Source organism: Clinocottus analis, unplaced genomic scaffold, assembly GCF_023055335.1.
Source record: "Clinocottus analis isolate CAN_PGR_092001 unplaced genomic scaffold, fCliAna1.0.p SCAF_8, whole genome shotgun sequence".
NCBI classification, from domain to species: Eukaryota; Metazoa; Chordata; class Actinopteri; order Perciformes; family Cottidae; genus Clinocottus; species Clinocottus analis.
The window spans coordinates 12,556,064-12,576,162 of record NW_027176240.1 but is presented as its reverse complement, the minus strand read 5'-3'; the positions used below and the strand labels follow the sequence as shown (position 1 = coordinate 12,576,162).

At 40.8% G+C, this 20,099-nt stretch overlaps 1 protein-coding gene across 12 annotated transcripts in view; it reads right to left on the bottom strand.

Moving 5' to 3' along the window:
• Positions 1 to 20,099, bottom strand: part of adgrb3 (adhesion G protein-coupled receptor B3) — a 108,007-nt gene that overhangs the window by 37,847 nt on the left and 50,061 nt on the right. For 7 of the 12 annotated variants that reach the window (XM_068568708.1, XM_068568709.1, XM_068568698.1 and 4 more), the window contains 8 exons: positions 16,404 to 16,568; positions 15,480 to 15,644; positions 13,435 to 13,599; positions 13,043 to 13,144; positions 8,134 to 8,240; positions 6,938 to 7,135; positions 5,005 to 5,073; positions 2,359 to 2,467 (listed from right to left, as the gene is read on the bottom strand). In XM_068568708.1, the coding sequence (XP_068424809.1) occupies positions 2,359 to 2,467; positions 5,005 to 5,073; positions 6,938 to 7,135; positions 8,134 to 8,240; positions 13,043 to 13,144; positions 13,435 to 13,599; positions 15,480 to 15,644; positions 16,404 to 16,568 (1,080 nt within the window). The remainder of the gene's footprint in view (positions 1 to 2,358; positions 2,468 to 5,004; positions 5,074 to 6,937; positions 7,136 to 8,133; positions 8,241 to 13,042; positions 13,145 to 13,434; positions 13,600 to 15,479; positions 15,645 to 16,403; positions 16,569 to 20,099) is intronic. The other 5 variants (XM_068568699.1, XM_068568703.1, XM_068568706.1 and 2 more) reach the window with 3 other exon arrangements.

The following is a 20,099-nucleotide window of genomic DNA, read 5'->3' as shown; positions in this document are numbered from 1 at the left end:
TATCCTATCAAAATGAGATATTCCATTGTTTTTAATATGCTCCAGTGCAGGCAGGTGATGCCAACACACCAACACAGTTACTATATGTTTCAAAAAGGATCATTGGTTTTAGCGTAGTTTCCTTATTAAGGAGATTACGTTCATTTGTGGCATGATCCAGGTTCGTGAAACTAAACAGTTGCTGGTGGTTCTCTCTGTTTTGGCTCAATTAACTGACAATTGACAAACACACACTGATTTAATGCCAACAATAAGACACTCACCATCTTACATGCAGCCAATGTTTTCTATTATTTCTGTACAAGTGTGAAAATAAATATACATCAATTTAGTCAAGTACATTTTTAAACCAAGGCCTTAATTACACTTTCACTTACAGGACACTTGTGTGCACCACCCGCCAAGACAAATTCCTCCTATGTGCAACACACCAGGCAATAAATGGTTCTGATTTTGATTGAAATGCAGTGGCACCCAAACATGTACCAAGACTCAGATGAAAGTAAGCAAATTGCGATGCTTGGAGTAGACTGATTGAGCCAAGGCTCAAGTTAATTGACATATTGTATGATCTTAATAGAAACTAATCAAACAAAAAATATTATGAAATGTAAAAAGTAATGGTATACTTAGAAAAAAATGTCAGCAGTAAAATCACCAGTGTGGGACCTGATTATGCCACTCAGTGCTTCCTTTAAATCTGAAAAACAATGCTGAGTTGCATCATGACTCCATGTTTACCAAACCATGTTCTGCCGTATCATGTTGGACACGGTTTAATCCACAGTCCTACAGACTTGAGGAGAAGCTCGACAGTCTTACGGCTGACTGATATAATTAGAGTCAAGTATTCCACATTTAAGTTTAGCCATGCAATACACACTGCTGTTCCAGGAAAAACACTTCACAGAATAGATTACATATTCTGTATAAAGCAGGGGTCAAGTGTTAATACTTTTTTAAGCAGAAAGAGGGGGGTGTTGCCATAAAGCCGAATTGAAAGGAGAATACAACAGAGGAAGGGCACAGACACAGTCTCACGTCTGTAAAAGAAGTCATTAATACTTGGCATTCTGAAATGCATTCGCGCCTTATTTACTTAATTTGCGTCTCATGGTGCTTCATGATGGTATTTTGATGGGTGCATTCATTGTGCAATGTTTGTTATGCTATTTCTATTCATCATTATGAAAATAATTTACCATAAGCAGCCACTGCGTGTGAGTGTTTGCTAGAAATGGGTCAAATGTTGGCTATTGTAAAAAACACGAGGAAGACACCTCTCTCCTTCAGAGGAACTGCCTGCCAGCCTGCTGTACATGCTCACGTTCACTTGCAGCATGAATAAATCAAGACTGCAGTTCTATTATTCCATTCCAGTAAGACACCATTTATGGCTGAGTATGAAATGAAATGCCACAGAGACCTGAGATCATCCAAGAGGCAGCAGTAAAAACAACCCGCGAGAACGAAGGAACGAGAAATACTTCTCAAAGAAAACTCTTTTATTAAAAAAAGAGGAGTTAATAATCCGGACCCTAATCAATGGTGCAGAATTTTACTTTTTTGATTTATTACAGCTGCAAAGAATAAGTTGTAATTTCAGTTTAAATGTTATATTCCTGTCGCATGTTTATGCATGACTGCTTATCTCAAAGGAACTGACAAACAATCTTTTGTTATGCGGCTGCACTTCTGCACAACGGGCTTTAGGGTACGCTCTGCTAATCATGTCTTCTCAAAGGACTGCAGTACAGTGCAACATCACACAGTCTTACTTCACCTTCACATATGACACATATATTTCAATTGATTGTTGAAAAAAAAGCTGTTAAAACTATGGATAGATATTACATGTCTGGATGAAAAGCATGTGAGTTTTGAATACGATATAGTGAATAACAAAACAACGATTGTAACAATAATCGTTTGCACTTGTTATTGCATTTCTATATTTCAAACCAATTTGCTTTTCACAATAAAAAAAATACTTCACAGTTGTATTTAGCTTATGTAAAATAGTATAGCATATACCATGTGTCATTTTTTTTCCTTCACAGCTCTATTGAAGAACATCTCTTCTTCGTACACGCTCTGGATATCGGAATGAATGTTAAGTGCTTTCATAGGAATTTAGCACATTAAGACCACAAGCTCAGTTTTAATTAACATTATTGATTAGCAGCAATTTTACTCTCCCACCCTTACCATGCACCATTTATCCTAAATTAATGATGGTGAGGAAATTGACACAAGGAGTCAGCAGAGCACAGGGATTATGCGTCCATGTCAAGCAGAACTAGATGCGATAACAAGCTCAATGGCTGTTGGCACGGACGAAAGTGGGCAGATTCTTACCCAAGTTCCCAGTCATCAAATAGGCATTGTGGAAATCCTTCATGCCCAGTCCAACAATGTGGATGAATTCCTCTATGACCTGCATGAGCTCCACTGCTCCGGGATAGATCTAGACAAGATAAAAACACAAGAGGATAATTTCAATGATGACCATTGTCAGCAAAAAGACATAAATAATGGAGCAGTAATGGAGCCTGACATAATAATGTTTTTTTTTCAAATAATAGTTCTGACAAACATTTACATTTTCCAACTTCTCAAATATAAATATGTTAAATTGATCTGCTAGTAAAGAATAGGTAGATAGATGCAGTCCTAATTGAGCCATCTGTGTGAGACCAGCGTCAGAGCCATAAACACCAGGTTTGCACACACAGTTGCTGGTTGGCTCCTCTTATGAAAGGCTCGGCCAAGTCAAGGGTGATTGCCTGGGTTCATGTGACGCTTCATGGACAGCGGCGCCCAGTGAGAGAATGCAGAGACTGGAATTCAGCACCATGGACAGATCCATGGCTGGACCACGAACACTGCTCTTTTGTCTCTTTCCTCCAAACCGATAGATCAAAAGAACACTAATCCGGTAATTGACCTTCAGAAGACCAGACCACTGGCATGGCTGCCAATCAAGTGCTGATGGGGCGGATCAAATGAGAGGCTTTAGGAGCCACGCGTTTTGTCGCTTGACTGGGACATACAAGAAAACTGATTGTTGCCACACATGACGACATTCATGCAACACATTTCACGAAATAGAACAACGAGGTGACAACATTTCAAAATGTCTTTCACAGTAATTTGGCATGCACACAACTGTGATTTCAGGCAATTGGGGAGGCCTTCGAGTGGCATTTAGCAACTAACACCTCATTGTTGGTTTTCAGCAAACACCTGAGGCAGGTATCTCCCTCCTCGGTAGCACCTTGTGTTCTGCGTGTGCCTCGCCATGTGACGCTGCTAAGCCAGGCAAGCGGATCGGTGATGCTGAAGTTGAGAGCCTCTGACACAGCAGAGTGAAAGCCGGAGTGGGGGAGAAAAGCACATCACGTCGCCCCTTCCGGCATGTCTGACGCACAGTGCAGTCATGCTCATTCGGCTGGTCTCCATGGCAACCGTGAAATGTGAAGGCGGCGCGGGGAAATGGCCGCAGTGGAGGTTGTGTAGACAGAGCTCTTCCTTCGCTTGCCATGGTAACAGTGACAGGAGTTGAATATATAGTGATCTCTGCACAGAGCCAACTCTACAGCCAGTGAAACCTCATAGTGAGGTGTTTCATGTGAATGTCCACCGCGCGCAGCGTGTGGGCGCTGTGGAGACTGAGCTCAGAACACACATTCATGCACGAAAAGCCAGCAAGTGAGAAAAAATATTGACAACTGTGAAGTCCAAGCGTCGTCTGTTGAAATCAGATGACATCGCTTAGCCAACGTCCTCTTGGTGGAGTGCAGAAACTGAAGCGGTACTCCACGGACAGGCACATTAATAACTACAGAAATAATTAACACATTTCTCTTCTGGGTGTTCAATCACATAGACAACTTTCCCTATATTTCCTCTGATCTGTCTGTCTCCATCTGTGACGCATTCACACTGACAACCCTGCTCATTTGCCAGCTCTTCTCACCGACAACCTATCTTTGAGGCCTGACGAACTAAAGCTGCAGTGAGTAAACACCTAATTACTGCCTGTAGAGACAACAAGGACTGGCACTACTGGCTGAGTTTGAACTGCTGCATTCCCCTACTAAGTCAGGCATGGAGAAACAAAGACAAAAAAAGAGATGTGACTGACTTTAAGACACCCCCTCAGTCATGTGTCGTTGCAGGTGATATCCAATTTATGTCAATTTAGCAGTGAAGGTGACAACAGAGCAGATGCCCTCTGCAGACTCGCAGTCATCACAGATGGTATCTCTGTTAGAGTCTGGATGTGCGGGATTTTAGGGCTCAGGTTCTCAGACACCAGTGGCAGTTTTGAAAACGACAGTTGCCGCCTCTCACGCTGAGAGATGTGTCCGACAGAGGACTTAAAACCAGACGGAAACCTCCTCGGATAAATACGTTGTTGAGAAAGGGCACTGTTCTGTACTTAAACTTTGATCTACAGTCTACTATTACTGTAGTGCTGCAGTCTGTTGTCCCTACATGTGTATTAGATATTGAGACGATGCTTAGGACTAAACAGCTTTCTCCATACGATGGAGCTGCCTGACAATATCAGAGAAGGGCAAACCGGGAATTAGATTCCTAGATACAGACAATAAAACATCATCACTGTTTGATCTCAGGTCAAATTCAGCTGAAGCAATGGTGTATTCACACTGGTGGCCGTGATCTGTATCAGCTGGGTAAAACAATGTTTGTGCCAGAGTCCTGCAGTGCTCATGGTTGGACGATCTCTGTGGCAGTGCTGCTGCCACCAAGTGGAGCTTTGAGGAACTAGCTTTTTCTATGAGGCCAGATGTCACACCAGCTCAATGACCTCTCACAGAGTTATATGTAGTAAAACATCCTCTCAACACTAACCAGACTTTTCTGTATCTCTGCTATTCAAAAGGAGCCACAGCAATGGAGCACAGGGTTGATTTTTTTTTAAAACAGCCTTCATGCAGCAACCTAAATTATTTAAGTGTACAGCGACATGCTTACCTTTTGCGCATCTTCCCATTTCTCCTTATTTTCCTCCTCCAAGAGGTTGCTGATGATTTGAAAGAAGTTCTGTGGAGATGATGAAAGGGGAAATATGTAACACACCCACACAGAAGTATTACAGGCACAGCAGCGAGATGCTTTTTCAAATCATGACACATAAACACTATGCACTCAAAGAGAACTGTTATGGATAATAAACTGATATTTCTCAAGGGATTTCTATCAGGGAATATTGACGGTTGCTGCGGGCCTCAATTGCACCAGGAAATTTGACACTGAAACCATGATGGCTTCACCAGAAAAAAATGATGGAATTTGTGCCTTAGCTCTGGCAGAAATATACCTCAAACCTCCTGCAGCTTGCAGCAAACACTTAATGCTAGAGAGGAGAGAAGCTGCAATCAGAAAGGAAGATGAAAGGGAATGTTTGAGCAGCTGTGTGAATTGTCTTCTTCTGCAGCAGGGGCTGCTTGGGGTGCATGCCTGCAGTAGTCCACGGTCCCCTGTCTGATCTTTAGCCTTGTTATTTTGTCTGGTCTACAATGGGCCTGAGGGAGTGGCTCTCTCTCTTGACACAGGCTATCTTGTTTTCTACTTGAATGCTTATGCTCCCTCTGGTGGTAATGTGCCCACTTTAACACTGCATTAGCTCAGAGACACGCGGCAGGGGGGAGAGGGGGCCGACTGCCTGCTCTCCTGTCTGCCCTCACATACTATTGAGCTCTCATAATAGTAACCACGGACAGAATGCTTTCCTCGTCTCATAGATTTTCTATGGTGGAGAAATGGTTGAATGGGCCTCATGTTTGCCCATCCATAACCAAGACGTTTGGATTTTATTTCTGTAGAATATTACCATCAGACCGCACATCTCACATCTAATGGATGTGATATATGTGCATAAAAAGCATCTCTGACATTTTGTATAGTCCAAATACCAGTGTGCTTTGGGCGTGCATAATTTGGCGAGTTCAACATTTTGCTGATCCAATACTTGCATCCTAACCTGAAGTACAAGCTTTGAGCCAAATAAGTATCATTACGTTCAGACGATGCTCAAATGCATCTAGAATCACTGATTCTGACATCACAAATATGTAATAGCTTTGTTGTATGTTTTTAACAGTAAAACATCCAACATTATGGGCATGTTGTGATGTACAAAATATCCAATATATTTTCATCTTTAATATAATGAGAAACAGCTCTGTGTTATATTATAGAACTTACTGAACTTTCACAGATTTAAATAATTCATTATTTATACTCCCATACAGAAAATGACTGTTGGGCAAGACTCATAACTTAAACATTTCCCAGCATGATTACTTATTACTTACGTCTCTTTGCAGAGGAAGAACAACAAAACAAAGTAACATTCAAAAACTACAATGGCGAATTTGGTTTATCATTAGCACACATACAATATTCAAAGCTTGCTCAAATAGGGAGCAACATCTATTCCCTTCCTGTTTAGCTTCCTCTAAAACACAGCATGAGCCCAACACATTGAAACTGGCATGCAGGGCAGCACAAAAAGGCCTGAGAAGGGTGTCTTTGAAAATGACACAGCTCTTGGGATATAAACTATGTTATTGGTGATGGAGGTGGAGCTTTAGCTATAATCTCCATCATCCTATTGACATAAGGAGGATCAAGACTGCAGTCAACCTCAACAGGATGAGATGAAACAGCTTAGGATGGGGAGGAGATCTCTTGATACAATGGAGCCGTGGGGTGCGTTTGTCATATTTTCTGTGATTTCAGACAACCTTTTGTGCTTTTTCTCCTATACGACATGTTTTCAGCACCAAACATTGCCTTCATCCAGTTTATTGTGTGACATTTGTAAGCCACCTTGTTGTAGGTTATGAATACATTTCAAACAGCACCATGTCTATGTGTTAAAATAAAAACACTGTCCACTTACTTGCACATCATCTGAAGATGGCTCGTAACTGGCTCTCTTGAAGGTCTCTGTCACATTGCGAAGGATCTCCACGGAAGACAGCAGGTCCCCAGCATAGAAGTTCCTCCTCTGAGTGAGGTCCAGCAGGTTTTTGGTCACCTGGGACATCCCATCTCCGGCCAGCATCCTCTGGCCCTTAGCAAGGTGCCCCTGAACCTCCAAAAACAGCAGAAGACAAGACTTGGGGCATCTGTGTCGTCTGCAGGGTTTCAAGAGACACACACTAAACTCCACATTTGGACTAAATGGAGTGAAAAAAATCAGGAAGAAAGACTCCGCTCTCTAAGGCCCTTAATGTGACACTTATATCGAAGCCAGGACAGAATGTATTCTGCCTCTAGGATGTTTTGAAACGAGCCGATATGAATAAAAGAGTTAACTGGAGCAGAAGACACACATTTAGGCAGAAATTGCACAGTGAAATGACATTTCACATCATTGCACAGGGTTTGTGTCCATAAATACAGGTTCTCAGGTGTAGGGCTTCATGTGCTATCTCAGCTCTTCTGAATTATTTGTTTCAAAGATGATTTTTAAAAAATTACTTATTCTAGTGGAAATTCTGTTGTGTTTTCAGATAAAAGGCAAACACAGAAAAGCAAAAAATAAATGCTATTTAATAAAGCCCTCTGAAAGAGTCCCGGACTTAAATAAAATATAATATTTCCTCTCTGATCTAGATGTTTCATGAGATGAAAAATGATGAAAGGGTTCAAGTTCACACCAGGATCTTTTGGTGAATAAGTCATTCTATAGAAAAGAAGTCAGTCACTATTCACTCAGTTTCCACATCTTTGTTATCCAGTCCCTTGATGGTGCAATACAAACATGTATTCTAGTTGATGTTAGTTAAAATGACGTACAAAGCAAGTGAGGAACAACATAAAAGTGTAAAAGAACAACAAGCTGAAGCAACAAGACAAACGACAACTTGCCAAAAACTCTAAATCAAACAGTTCAAAAGAACTTGACTGCAGGGACCATTTATTACACAAAGACAAAAAGGCAAAATCATGTTTTAATTTGCTCATCTTTTGAAAGTAGTTAATCTTTGGCTATAGTGTGATAGGAATGAGGGGGATGGAGAAAACACAGGGGAGGTAATTTATGATGCATTGGAAACAGAGGCAGTGAGAGGGAGCTGACTTTGCACCTACTGATTGCTGCAAGTATCTGAATTCATTTGTTATGCATCGAGCATAGCTGGGCGGCTCCCAGAAGGCCATACCACGGTGATCCAAAGAGCAGCGTCGACTAGTGGTGCCTGCAGAGGGGAAGAAGACAGAGACACATTTAGAGAGGAGAAGCAGCGGAGGAGGAAGTGATGAGAGGGGAGATGGGGATGCAGACGTAGAGAGGAGGGGGTATGGGATTAAGACCAAAAAAGAAGCAAAAGAAAGGCAGATGGATGTGATGGAGTGGAGGGTGTTGGATACAGGAAAAGGAAAAAAGGAAAAAAAGAGAGGACAAAGGTATTAATTATTTCATTAGAGACTCGTCTTCCTCCTCCATTGCCTTTTGCAGTGGTTGAGATGTTTCTGGAGGAAGAGGGCTGCAGTATGTGAACAGGACTTTGAATAACGAGCGGCAGGAACATCCCCATGACTTTAAATAAATGCACTGTGTGCTGTGTTAATACAACTTACAGTGACTTATTCAAGCATGCAGCAGCTCAACTGTGATAGCTGTCAGGCATTTAAACAGTGATTCCGAAATAGAAGAACCACCCAGTATCCACCCACATCGGCATACACATCCTGCATAGGGGTCCAACATCACACCTTCCCTGCTGTCGACCCGGTGGAGTGCACTTCACACATCACCCCGCCGCTCCAACACAGGTGCTTGACATCCTGAGGAAAACTCCCACAGAACAAAACATTTCCCCTGGCACCTGTGCTTCACTATCTCTTGTTCTTTCTCTCTCTCCCTGTCTTGCACACACTAACACACACAGACAGAGAGAGATCAAAACCACACCTCTGACGCCCACCCTCTCCACAGCTACCTGGTGATATGCACTGAAGCCATGAGTGCACAGCAAACATCGCTCTATCCTGGGAGCGCCCATGCAGTGCTATGAGACAGCCGAGAGGGCAGCAGAAGAGGCCTACAGCTCTACACCGCACTGAGCATCCATCGCCCTCCTAACTAGCTTCATCTGGAAGGTTATATTTACTTCTATAATCCCGACCCCGCTTGGTGGGGACGCCAACACACAATCAAATATTTTCACATTATTATCCAATGATCTTTTAAGCCCTCACACTCGGAAAAAGTGTATGTCATGCAGGCTGGATACCTAGAAATTAGGAAGTTCTGTTTTGGCTCTGACATTCCTAAAGGTCATTGTAAACTGAAAAAGACTTTGTGCTTTAATTGGGAATTGCCAAACAGACACAAAACAATAAGAGGTGAAATTCTAGATGAGAATCTTGTGGGTGTATTGATTTCAAAGATGAGATTAAATCCAAAGCTACTGGAAGGCTTTCAAAAGATGCTTGATTACCTGCAGTCTGCTGTCATTTCACTATTATATTGTATTTTTATGTTAAATTCCGCAGCACCAGAAACTAATTGCCCAAGGCCAAAACCTTTAAAAACTGAACTACTTGGACAAGAGCTTGTTTTTGTATGTTCACAAAAACTGTTTTTCAAAGAAAATGAATACCTACCTCAGTGCTCATGTGATGCATCACTGAGGTGGGAATGGGCGGATAAAAGTAACAAAAGAAAAAGCTTTTCCTACTTTTAATAGAAAAAGATGACAGTTGTATTTTATTAATTAATACTTAACTTTTGGTAAATACATCAAGCTTTCTCTCATTTAGAACTGAATCTCTCCTTGGATCAAACTGCCATTCGGATCAGGTCAGTGAGGTCAGATGAAGAGCAATTTGGCTTTTGCTGTGATTTTGCACCAATCTGTCATCCCTCCTCGCATGATCAGTGATGTATGGAGAGCAAGTTGAGAATGAAATATTGGACAGTAGAGAGATGCGCTTGATTAAAAAGCAAGGCTGCACTCCACTGAGGCAGTAACCTGTTGCTGTCCAAACAATCCTCCCTAAGACGGGAGGCTCAAACGGTGTTTACTGCCCAAGGAGCTACAGATAAGATGTGTCTAAATGCACTCTTTGAGAGGGATTTAAACAGACTTAGTGTGTTAAATATTATCCTGTGATAGAAACAAATCTTTATTTTAGGGAAAGGAACCCGAAATAGGAACCCTACATATCACACATACAATTGTCTCATTCATTCTATGTGTTTGAGCATGTCTTGTGTTTGAGCACATGATTACTTTCCTCTGCGTTAACCTGTGGAGTGTTTGTTTAATAGCTTGTGGTTCTGTTGCTTTGATTGCTTCTTCTCTCAGTTGGCTGACTCAAAGTGTAATTGATAATTGAGATTCAGGGCTGTCATTAGACATCCACATGGGTAAGAGCACAGTAACGTTTACGTGCTAAATCTCTTCTGCAGCGTAACGAGTAACAGCAGGTGTCAGTAGGGGAAATAATGCATGTCAACTTAATAATTCTGTGCAGTATTAAAAGGAAAATCACGAATGTCTGTTTCCCTTTAGTCTTGATAGAGAGCTGCTTTGGAGCTCCTCTTCAATATCTGAATTCCTTTAATGTTTACTTCAAATGTGATGATTATCAAGACAAAGAACTTGAGTCCAACTCCAGAATGTGTTATCACAGCTAGGAAACAGTCTCTTCTGCTCTCCTAAAGCGCATAGCTCCTTTGTAGTGTAGTTTTTGTCTTTTCCAGTGTACAAACCTTTGTTTCAGTGATACAAAGCGACTAAATTCATCTGCTGTGTGTCTCTGTGTGTCTCGTCCCGACTTGTTCTGCCTTCTCGCCTCTGGTGGCAGTTGTCATCCATGATGACCGAGGCGGTGCTGACACCTCTGCACCGGGTGCTGTTCCTATGGTGACCTTAATGACGGCAGTGACTACGGCTGAGTAGACTCGGATGACTTCCCCGACATATTTGGACCCTTCAACCAAACTGTCTTACTGCATTCTCGTTGCACATCTTGCTATGTCTGTCTTTTCTGATCAATATTTCATCTTTGTTTACCTGCTCTCAGTACCCATCTCATGTCTGGCTCTCGTGGAAGGAGGCGGTCTGTCTGTGAGGCGTTCCGGCTCCTTCGAACATTTTCCTCATTAAGAGCATAGTGTGAGTCTGACCTTGATCTAGTGACAGGGCAAAGGATGGGAGGTGTTGTTTTATATATTAGGTTCATATTGTGGACTTTGTGAAACCCGCTGACACTGGAGCTGTGATTATTGGCTTCTCAAATGAAACCTTTTATCATGACGCTGCCCTTCTTTTGGGTAATCATCACAGGTCCTGGTTCTCTGGTAAAGTGGAGCAGCACCCTGTGTGCCAATTGTTGTGATAGTAGTGCACAAAGTCCACCATCGCTGTAAAGCTTGTGTTGACTTACTGTATGATAATAACAAACAACAGCACACAGACTACAGTGATAACATGTATATCTGTATTACAGAAGTCAGTTCAAAAACTACAGCATCCAAATAAAGTTAATAAATGTGAGATAAAACAGTCATTAACGTCAAGGGCTCACAACAATCTTTTTATAATTACTTTAATTTATTCATGTGATCCTGTTGAGTTAAAAAACAAAAAAACACTAATTAGTTTGGCTTTATAAAGGCGCCAACTGTCTCACCCTGACTGACTGAGTGACCTGGATCTGGCACATACATTAAAGACACGTCTTGGTGTGAATTAAATTCTTAATCAGCAGTGGTGTTAAATTTCCAACAACATTGTACAGAGAGGAAGAAAAAACAAAGACCACAGGCCCTCACGGCGATCTGGAAATAGCTTTGTATGGTGCCAAACAGTTATTAGCCATAAAAACTAATGTCAAGCCAGGAAGCTAATGTCATGCTAGTAAATCTTAATCTGCGTAACTTTGCCGCAGGTGAGCCATCTGTGAATGACAGCATGTTTGCTGCTACATTTAATTTGCCAGTTAGGTATTTCCCAGGGAAGAAATGTAGACTCCAAACACCTTCGATTGATTAAATATTTTACGAGAGCTCAGCGTGTCAAATGAACCGGTAACGTTAGCACCCAGCGGCGCCTGGGTGTTTGTCTGTTTGTTAACAAACTGACCTTCAACAAGAACCAAAACAAAAAGAGATGCTTCAACAGAGGTTGCATTCTTTTTCATCCTCTTCCTCCCTCCCCTCTGTCTTCTTTTCAAGAACTGCGTGTTAGTCTTACGCTGCTAGAGAACTCACACCTTCCGCTCTAATGCTCTTCACTCCGTGCTCATATTCAAGCTTCTGCTTAATGTCTGAAAACAGACCTCTGTGTGCTTTTCTTCTCTCGCTCTTAGAATCACAGTTAACATTTTGTTTTCCTTTCACATGGGTGTAGCCGTAACATCACTGCATGTGGATATTGGAATAAAGGATATGCACCTTCTCTGCCGACGAAGAAACACCATTTTGCCACCAGATATAGTTTATATTATTATCACAAGGCTTTGGTGATTTGTTTCAGCGGGGGATTAGTCAGGCAGCTTTAAAAAGTAAAAGGCTTGTTTGAGAAGACAGCTTGACATGGTAGCAGGAATCTATCATAATTGCTCATAATTTAGCACAATTAGTGGCATCGTAATGTGCAGCCAAACACGGATACTATAACATTAGTATAAAATTGCTGGGTAATTTCACCATTGTTGAGAGACAGTTGCATTTGTTGGAGTGATTTAAACAGCCATTACGCCAAAATGAGTCAACTTTAGGTCAATCAATGACATGTTGTTGCAGTTAAGCAAACGGCTAAATCCTCATCATACATATTCAAACGTATTCCATCACTTTGTTGTCTTTAATGAGCAAACTACTCTTTTTGTTTTCCTCCCACAGGATGGGTCAACGAGAGTTTTTTGTTTTTCTTGGGGGGAAGAAAGACGGACAATAACAATATAAGAAGACTAGCCTAAATGAATTTGTGGACCTCTTCATGCACACTAATCCTTTTAGAAATAAAGATATTGCTCATGTCCTTACCTGTGGCATTGGGTGGGCATCTATTAAAGGCCAGTTCTCCTGAAGGCGTCCGTCTCCACACCATTGATACTGCATAGTCCTCCGGACAAATCTCATACGGTGCTTAAAAGCAAAGTGGTACAAGTGTAACTACATCGATGCAAAGAGCTTTTCAGGATTTCCAATATTATATAACAAGGAGGTATGAAAATATAAGTGATTGAATTTGTATAGTGTTGGTGAGTATGATAATACTTTATAGTATTGTAAGAAGATGTATCCTCTCCTACAATCCCAACGTTTGTGTTTCAACCAACATAATAATATTACGACTAATAATAATAATTCACTCTCCAGAGATAATAATCTCTTCACTTTCTATCAGATGTAAAGCTTATTATCCTTTGGCTCACCTGGACAGCGCTGGTCACTGCACTTTCTGACTTCCTCTCCAGTGCCATCACACTGCTGCCCGGTCGCCGCTGCACCCTGACACACCCGCACCCGCCTCTGCCAGCCGCCGTCGCAGGACTTCGAGCAGCCGCTCCACGGACCCCAAGGATTCCACTGTCCGTTAGCTACAACAGAGGGATCCTCGGTTAGAAACAGATACTCTCAGAGGCATTAAAGAAGCACAGAAAATCCACCAAAATTATGCATCACCTTGTGCAAATGCTATCATGTGCCATTTGAGTTTTTATTTGTATTTTTTTGTTTTCATAGTTATTGATTTTTGATTACATGGATTTATTTTGCTATCCTATTTTGCTATCCATTCATTTAGTTTGCAGATGCAGTTTATTGGTGATATTCCAAAAATGATGGAGATTACTTTGAATAATCAAGAGAATGTGTGTTTTATGACGAAAAGAAGCTGCTCAGTGAGTGCTGATAATTCGCCTCACTTTGCCAATATTAAACCGCATTTATGCTGAAGTATCCAAAACCAGCAGCATGTTTTATGCCCTTGTAACGAACACTGTTAAATTGTGCATTAGACACAAAAACAGATGCTTCCCTTCAGCAGTGTAGTAAATCACATGCCCTTGTCTGAACGGAAAGGTACAAAGCCCTGTGAGCAGGAAACACACTCCACTCTCATTCTAACCTCCACTTACCCCCTTCCTCACACGTGCAGGGCTATTTAGTGTCCTACAACTAACCTCTGTCAGGATAGCTTCCGGAGGAGGAACAAAACAGAAACCATTGTGACCTGTTGGCTAAAACTATCTGCAAGACATTGATCAAATCCCAGTAGATACTGAAGCCTCTGCTCCACATCAGAGCAGCTGATTTCTCAGACAGATGCATGCTCATGGGTTTCAAAGAACTCCTTGTTTCAGCACTACCGGAGAAAATCTTTCAATTTTGAAATGCATAACATTAATTAAAATCCTGCACAAGCCTTCATTAGCCTGTTTTGTTTAACTTTATTCGGTTTTGTTTCATTTTTTCAAAGAATGCCTGTTGCCTTTCAGCACACAAAATTACTCAAAGATATTTATAACTGATTCTGAAAGACATAGCCCTTTGGGTTTGCAATGGACTCTTTTTTTGTGTTCTGCAAAGCAAGGAAATGCCACTAGTAGTCTTGAACACCGTTGTTAAATGAAGGCCTGGACTGTGCTGTCTCAGTAATGTTGGATCTCAAACAAAGAAATAAGTGCTACATATGTAGGCCTTATTATTAAATGAATGACTGATGTATAATGCCTCCTCTTGCAGTGAGGCGAACAACGGCATCACCTGCTTCATTGTCATCATTATCATGGAGCACAAATTGGAAATACGGGGGCCCAGGCATGTGTTATTTTAGCTGTCCAAGAGAGCATGAAGTTGACTGGTAGTGGTTACACAACATTGACACTGACTTTTAAAAAATTGTGAGGAATCTCTTCACCACACACATACTAGTGAACTACAGAACAAAGAAAAAATGTTTTAGCTGCTGCAGTGAAAATTGCATCAGGAGATTATGAGAGTGCTCCGGCCCTTCATATGATCAGACAATTCAAAGCCTGATGGAGACCGCTAAGCTGACATCTTTCAGCCTCTAATACGTCTATGATGTTGACAGACAGGTTGGACAGCTAACCCTGAATTACGTGAAAGGCATAGAGTATATCTAACTGGATTTTACAAATCCAATTGATCGAGCATGATCTTAAACATTATTCTTGATTCTTACAACACAGCTCCGTTTCTTGCTGCAGAGGTTTCTACGTCACAGAACGAGTGACATCAGACTGCGCATATATATATATATATATATATATATATATATATATATATATATATATATATATATATATATATATATATATTAGTACTCGTAGTTGATCACGGAAACAATGCGGGACAGAATGTTTTTTGTCCCTCTTTTTCCCCCCAATTCAAATCATGATTTTTGAATTTAGACATCAAAGCGGATACAGAATTAAGAGGCTCAGGATTTTACCTGTGCAGTCAGGATTATGGCACTCTCTGCTTTCTGCCCAGTGACCGCGACACTCAGATCCCCCATGGGCGGCCGCTGAGCACTGCCTGGTCCTCTGCTGAGTGCCATTGGCACAGGTCACCGAGCAATCGCTCCAAGAGCTCCACTCCTGCCACTGTCCGTCCACTGAGGCACCAACCACAACCCAACAAGCATGTCCCATGTGAAGGGAAAAAAAAGAGGGCAGACAGAAATGGGAGGAGATATTCAGATGGCTGTTCTCTCTCAAATTGAAGCCAAATAACAGACAAATGACATGACTACTGTGTATTTTGGAGGGGTGTACTGCTGGTTTCCAAGTCTGGTTGGAATAAATAAAAAAAACATAGCCAAATGCAAAAGGAGAATAAAACATAAAAGTGTTTTTGTAGAATGTCCTCGGATAAAGATTTAGATTATTAATGCCAAAGGCACAAACTGCAGAATCTATTTGTTAGCTGCCTTCCATTCTCCATGTCTGGGCAGAGAGAAAGCATCTGGGATTGAGTGGTTTTCACTGAGTGTGTTACCAGAGAAAAGCTAACATTTACTGTGTGGAAAAACTCATCATCACTAATCTGCTTAACATTCAAAGGCAATTGCGGGTAAGTGATTTTGACGTCAGTAATGCAGTATTGACTCTCAACTAAATCGCATTATTGTGTCAGCATGTTTACCTAAAATGCACCACAAATCGGGCATCCATTCATCTTTGTACTCACCTTTGCAGTACTGTATGATTATGGGATACTAGATGTGGGTCGGTAAACTATTAACATTATCAATAATAGATAGTTTGAAATGAGTTCATGATCATTTACCTTTTACATTCCTCCCATTATCATGCCTTCAGGGACAGTTGTATTACTATTGGTATTGTTCAGATTGAGAGAGCAGACATGATACCTGGGCATAGGGCTATGTTGCAAAGCTTAGTCTGCGTCTCGGGTCCGTCACAGGCCCTGCCTCCATGCTGGGGGGGGGCACACATCCTAGTCCTAGTGCGGTGACCTCGGCCACATGTGAATGAGCACAGGCTCCACGGTGACCACTCATCCCATACACCGTGTACTGCGGGCACAGAAAAGGCATCAGGCCTAGTCAAGGTCTCTGTTTCTGCTACAGCAAAAACAAGTCCATGACAAACTGCCATAAAAATGAAATAAAATAAAACAATTAGTAACAAAATTGATGTAAATGAAACACTGAGCACACAGACACTGTGAGGTTTCAAAAAGCCTCAGCCACCAACTTCAATCAACTCTTTACATTTAATACAACAATAGTAAATGCTACCCGGCTAACACTATGTCAATCTTCCACATGGCAGTTTTCAACAGACCAGAGCAACAATCAAATCCTGACTCTCAGGGTGCAGCAGTTCTGCACAGTGTTACACGTTGAGTCTTCTTTTTTGACTGGGAATGTACTATCTATGGACCTTCAAGTTAACGTGAGCAGACAATAATTATAAAAAATCTGTCGTTGCAGCGACATACTTATCATGGAAATGCGAAAAAGCACATTAACAGCCCATAGCCTCGTTCTAGATCTTCAAATAACTACATGTTACGCTGTTTAGCCACTAAACAGCAGGCAAGGCAGCCCAAATCCAACCTGAAATGTATCAAGAGTGTTCATTAATGTCTCAAAGCGTTTACCTCATCAGATGTATATGCCTCAAAAATTCATGCTTAAATATTTCAAAAGGCACATTTGGTATTTTTGGAGATACTGCCACTACAATTAAAAATAATAGAACATGTATTAGTAACACTTAAAAAAAAATAACTGTGAGATGTTGTATTAACAATGTTTGGATCTTTGGATAAACAAACTGAAAGCTTTAAAAGATTATTATGATATGCTTTGCGTTTGTAATTAAAGAACACCATTTCATGCTCAAGCCCATTAACTATCATCAAAATAACATTTATTATGCCTAACTTTCCTGCTCTTAGCTGCTTATCAAAATACATATTTTAATATGCTTTAAAAAAAAAGGTGTACCAAATCAAAGTGCAACTTTTAAGCAAAATATTAAATATTTTGGCTGGGAAAAGAAAAAAAAACTTATTCCTCTTGCATCTTGGTTTGCGTGTAAGTTTAAAACTGCGTTCTAGTCGACAGATGGGAAGTCTTTATAGAACTTCAGAGGATATCTCTCTTGACTTAAAGCTTTACTTTGGCGGGGGACCTACGGGCATCTGAGAGACTGAATTAAGACACCTACTGTCTCGTCTCTGCAGTTTCAGTGCTCCTAAATGCACACAGTGATATCAAATGATGGGCCACACTCAAAAATGTCAAAGTTTAACCTCTGTTAGTAGTTTTGCAAGCAACTGCTGGCTTCAGCCAAGTGATGAAGTGCTTTTACCGAAGGAATTGAAGGCTCCAAAATTAACTTTAAGGGGACAAATTATATAAAACCCAAAAAATCCCACTGGAATTACTTCATTACGGGTATACTGACAATAACAAACATTGTACATTAGCGGCAAAATCTATACAATCTATACAACGGGATATACTATATAATAACAAGCTACATACAATTATTTTTAATGAAAATAATTAATTATAATCAAACACATTATATCTGTTGGATTTTTGTATCATCTGTTGATGAAGAGTTAAGACCTTGAGAATGAGACTACTTGTTCCGCAATGAATTGGTGGTTCCTCTTTACAGGGGTCTCTATTCGGAGCTTGTGCAGAGGATTAAAGTTCCTGGAGTGTATTAGTTGGATCCCAGGATCAGTTGCAGTGTCGTTGGATCTTGGGATCAAGCTGACGGTCCGCCAAGAGGCGGAGCTTCGTCTATTACAGCTCTTACCTACAGGCGCTGTTTTGATGCTCTTTGCTAAGTGTCCCATGGTGGCTAAAAGATTTACTTTGAAAATGTGAGTTCAAAGCCCACGGTCACCCAAGCTAGTGTGTCAGTGATACAACAGTATTTTTCACTGAACTCTGGCCATGATGTACAGGGACAGCTATGAGCAAGTGTTGTGTGAGAGGTGAAATTCCTCGTCAGCACAAGATGACGAACAAAGAAAATTAATTAGCCAAGAATGTTTCTTTAAGTTGTGTTAAACTGGGATTTAATCTATTTGTTGTTCCAGTGATGTTTTACCTTTGTAACTTGTTATGGCATTGTGCTTTTCTGTATTCACCTTATCGTATTACCATTTTTTGCAGCCTGTCATATTTTTTTCCACAGAGTTGTTTGAAACAGTTTCCACTAGAAAATACAATCCCTTCCACGCTTATCATAAAGCTGCAGTTTGAGCTGCAGTTTGAGCCTGTTGTGCATAATATTGCACTTGGCTCATTGTTATGGACAATGTAAAACGAGGATCAATGGCACTCGGGAATGTTTTTTTGCAATAGGTTCGCCTCTTACATGTTAACTGGTTTCCGGGTCCTCAGGTTCACAGTAAAGAGACTTAATCGCATTGACACAGTGAAATCAGAATAATACTTTTCTTTAGTTCTTGTTGTGATCTTGCGCAATACGTTTTCATTACACATTTTAATATTCCCCTATATTCATACCTGTTAACAGGTGTTATTGCTTCACGTGTCGACAGAAAATGTCTCTTACTTCTTCAAGCATGTGTTTTATCATTGTGTCTTCTAATTGGTCAATACTAGAAGATAGAACATCTTCTACTCTTTAGTTTTATGTTTAAGTTTTGCGTTCGAAGCACTAAAACAATCAATGTTCTTCTTTTAATAAATTTGGTCTTTATGACTGGCAATAATGCAATATTTTGTAAACTAAAACTCCCAGTGTCTATGCTGATAAATGTTTTTAAAGGCATCTATCTGCCTTTGGTTTGCTTTGTCATCATGGAGGTTATTGCTGCTCATGCTAATTCCCTGATTTTCATGCAAACAGATGCCATTTTGCATACCAACCATGTGATCTTATTGGTGGCAGCAGGTGTTCAGTTGAACAAAAATGTCTTTGAGGCAAAACAGTACCAATGGTCAATGTTCTTTACCAAATTAAATTAAAAATGTTATTCAAAACTAACATGAATCCTTGCCTGCTAACAGCCACAGCCTCAGATATTTTTAAAACATATGCAAGGGACGAATGACATATTATATCAGTGCAATAAGCACCATTGGCATGTTTTATTTTTAAATAAATATGCAGCTGTATTAACACATCCTGTGGAGTAGGACGGTGTCGGCACACGCTCAATGGGTTTGATACAATATATCTGTGGTGGTAAACAGACATTCGCTTGTAGAACCACCTTCTACCTCCTCTCCAACCAAACCACACATTGTGAAATTTGTGTTTCTATAAATAATTGAAATGAAAGTCTTGACATTTTTAAAAGTTAAGCACCCAGGACAAGTAATAGCATCATACACAGCCTTGTTTTACTTCAAATCTGGCTGTGTAGGTTCGCGGGGTTTAATCGGGACAGGGAACGTTGGGTTGAATAACCAACCTCATCGCGTCAAATATAAAACTGATTTCGTATTGGCTCTGAATGTTGGCATTAAATGGAATCTGACCTTTGCATTTAACCCGTCTTAAGCATTTGGAGCAGTGGGCAGCTGTGAAACACCCGGGGAATAAGT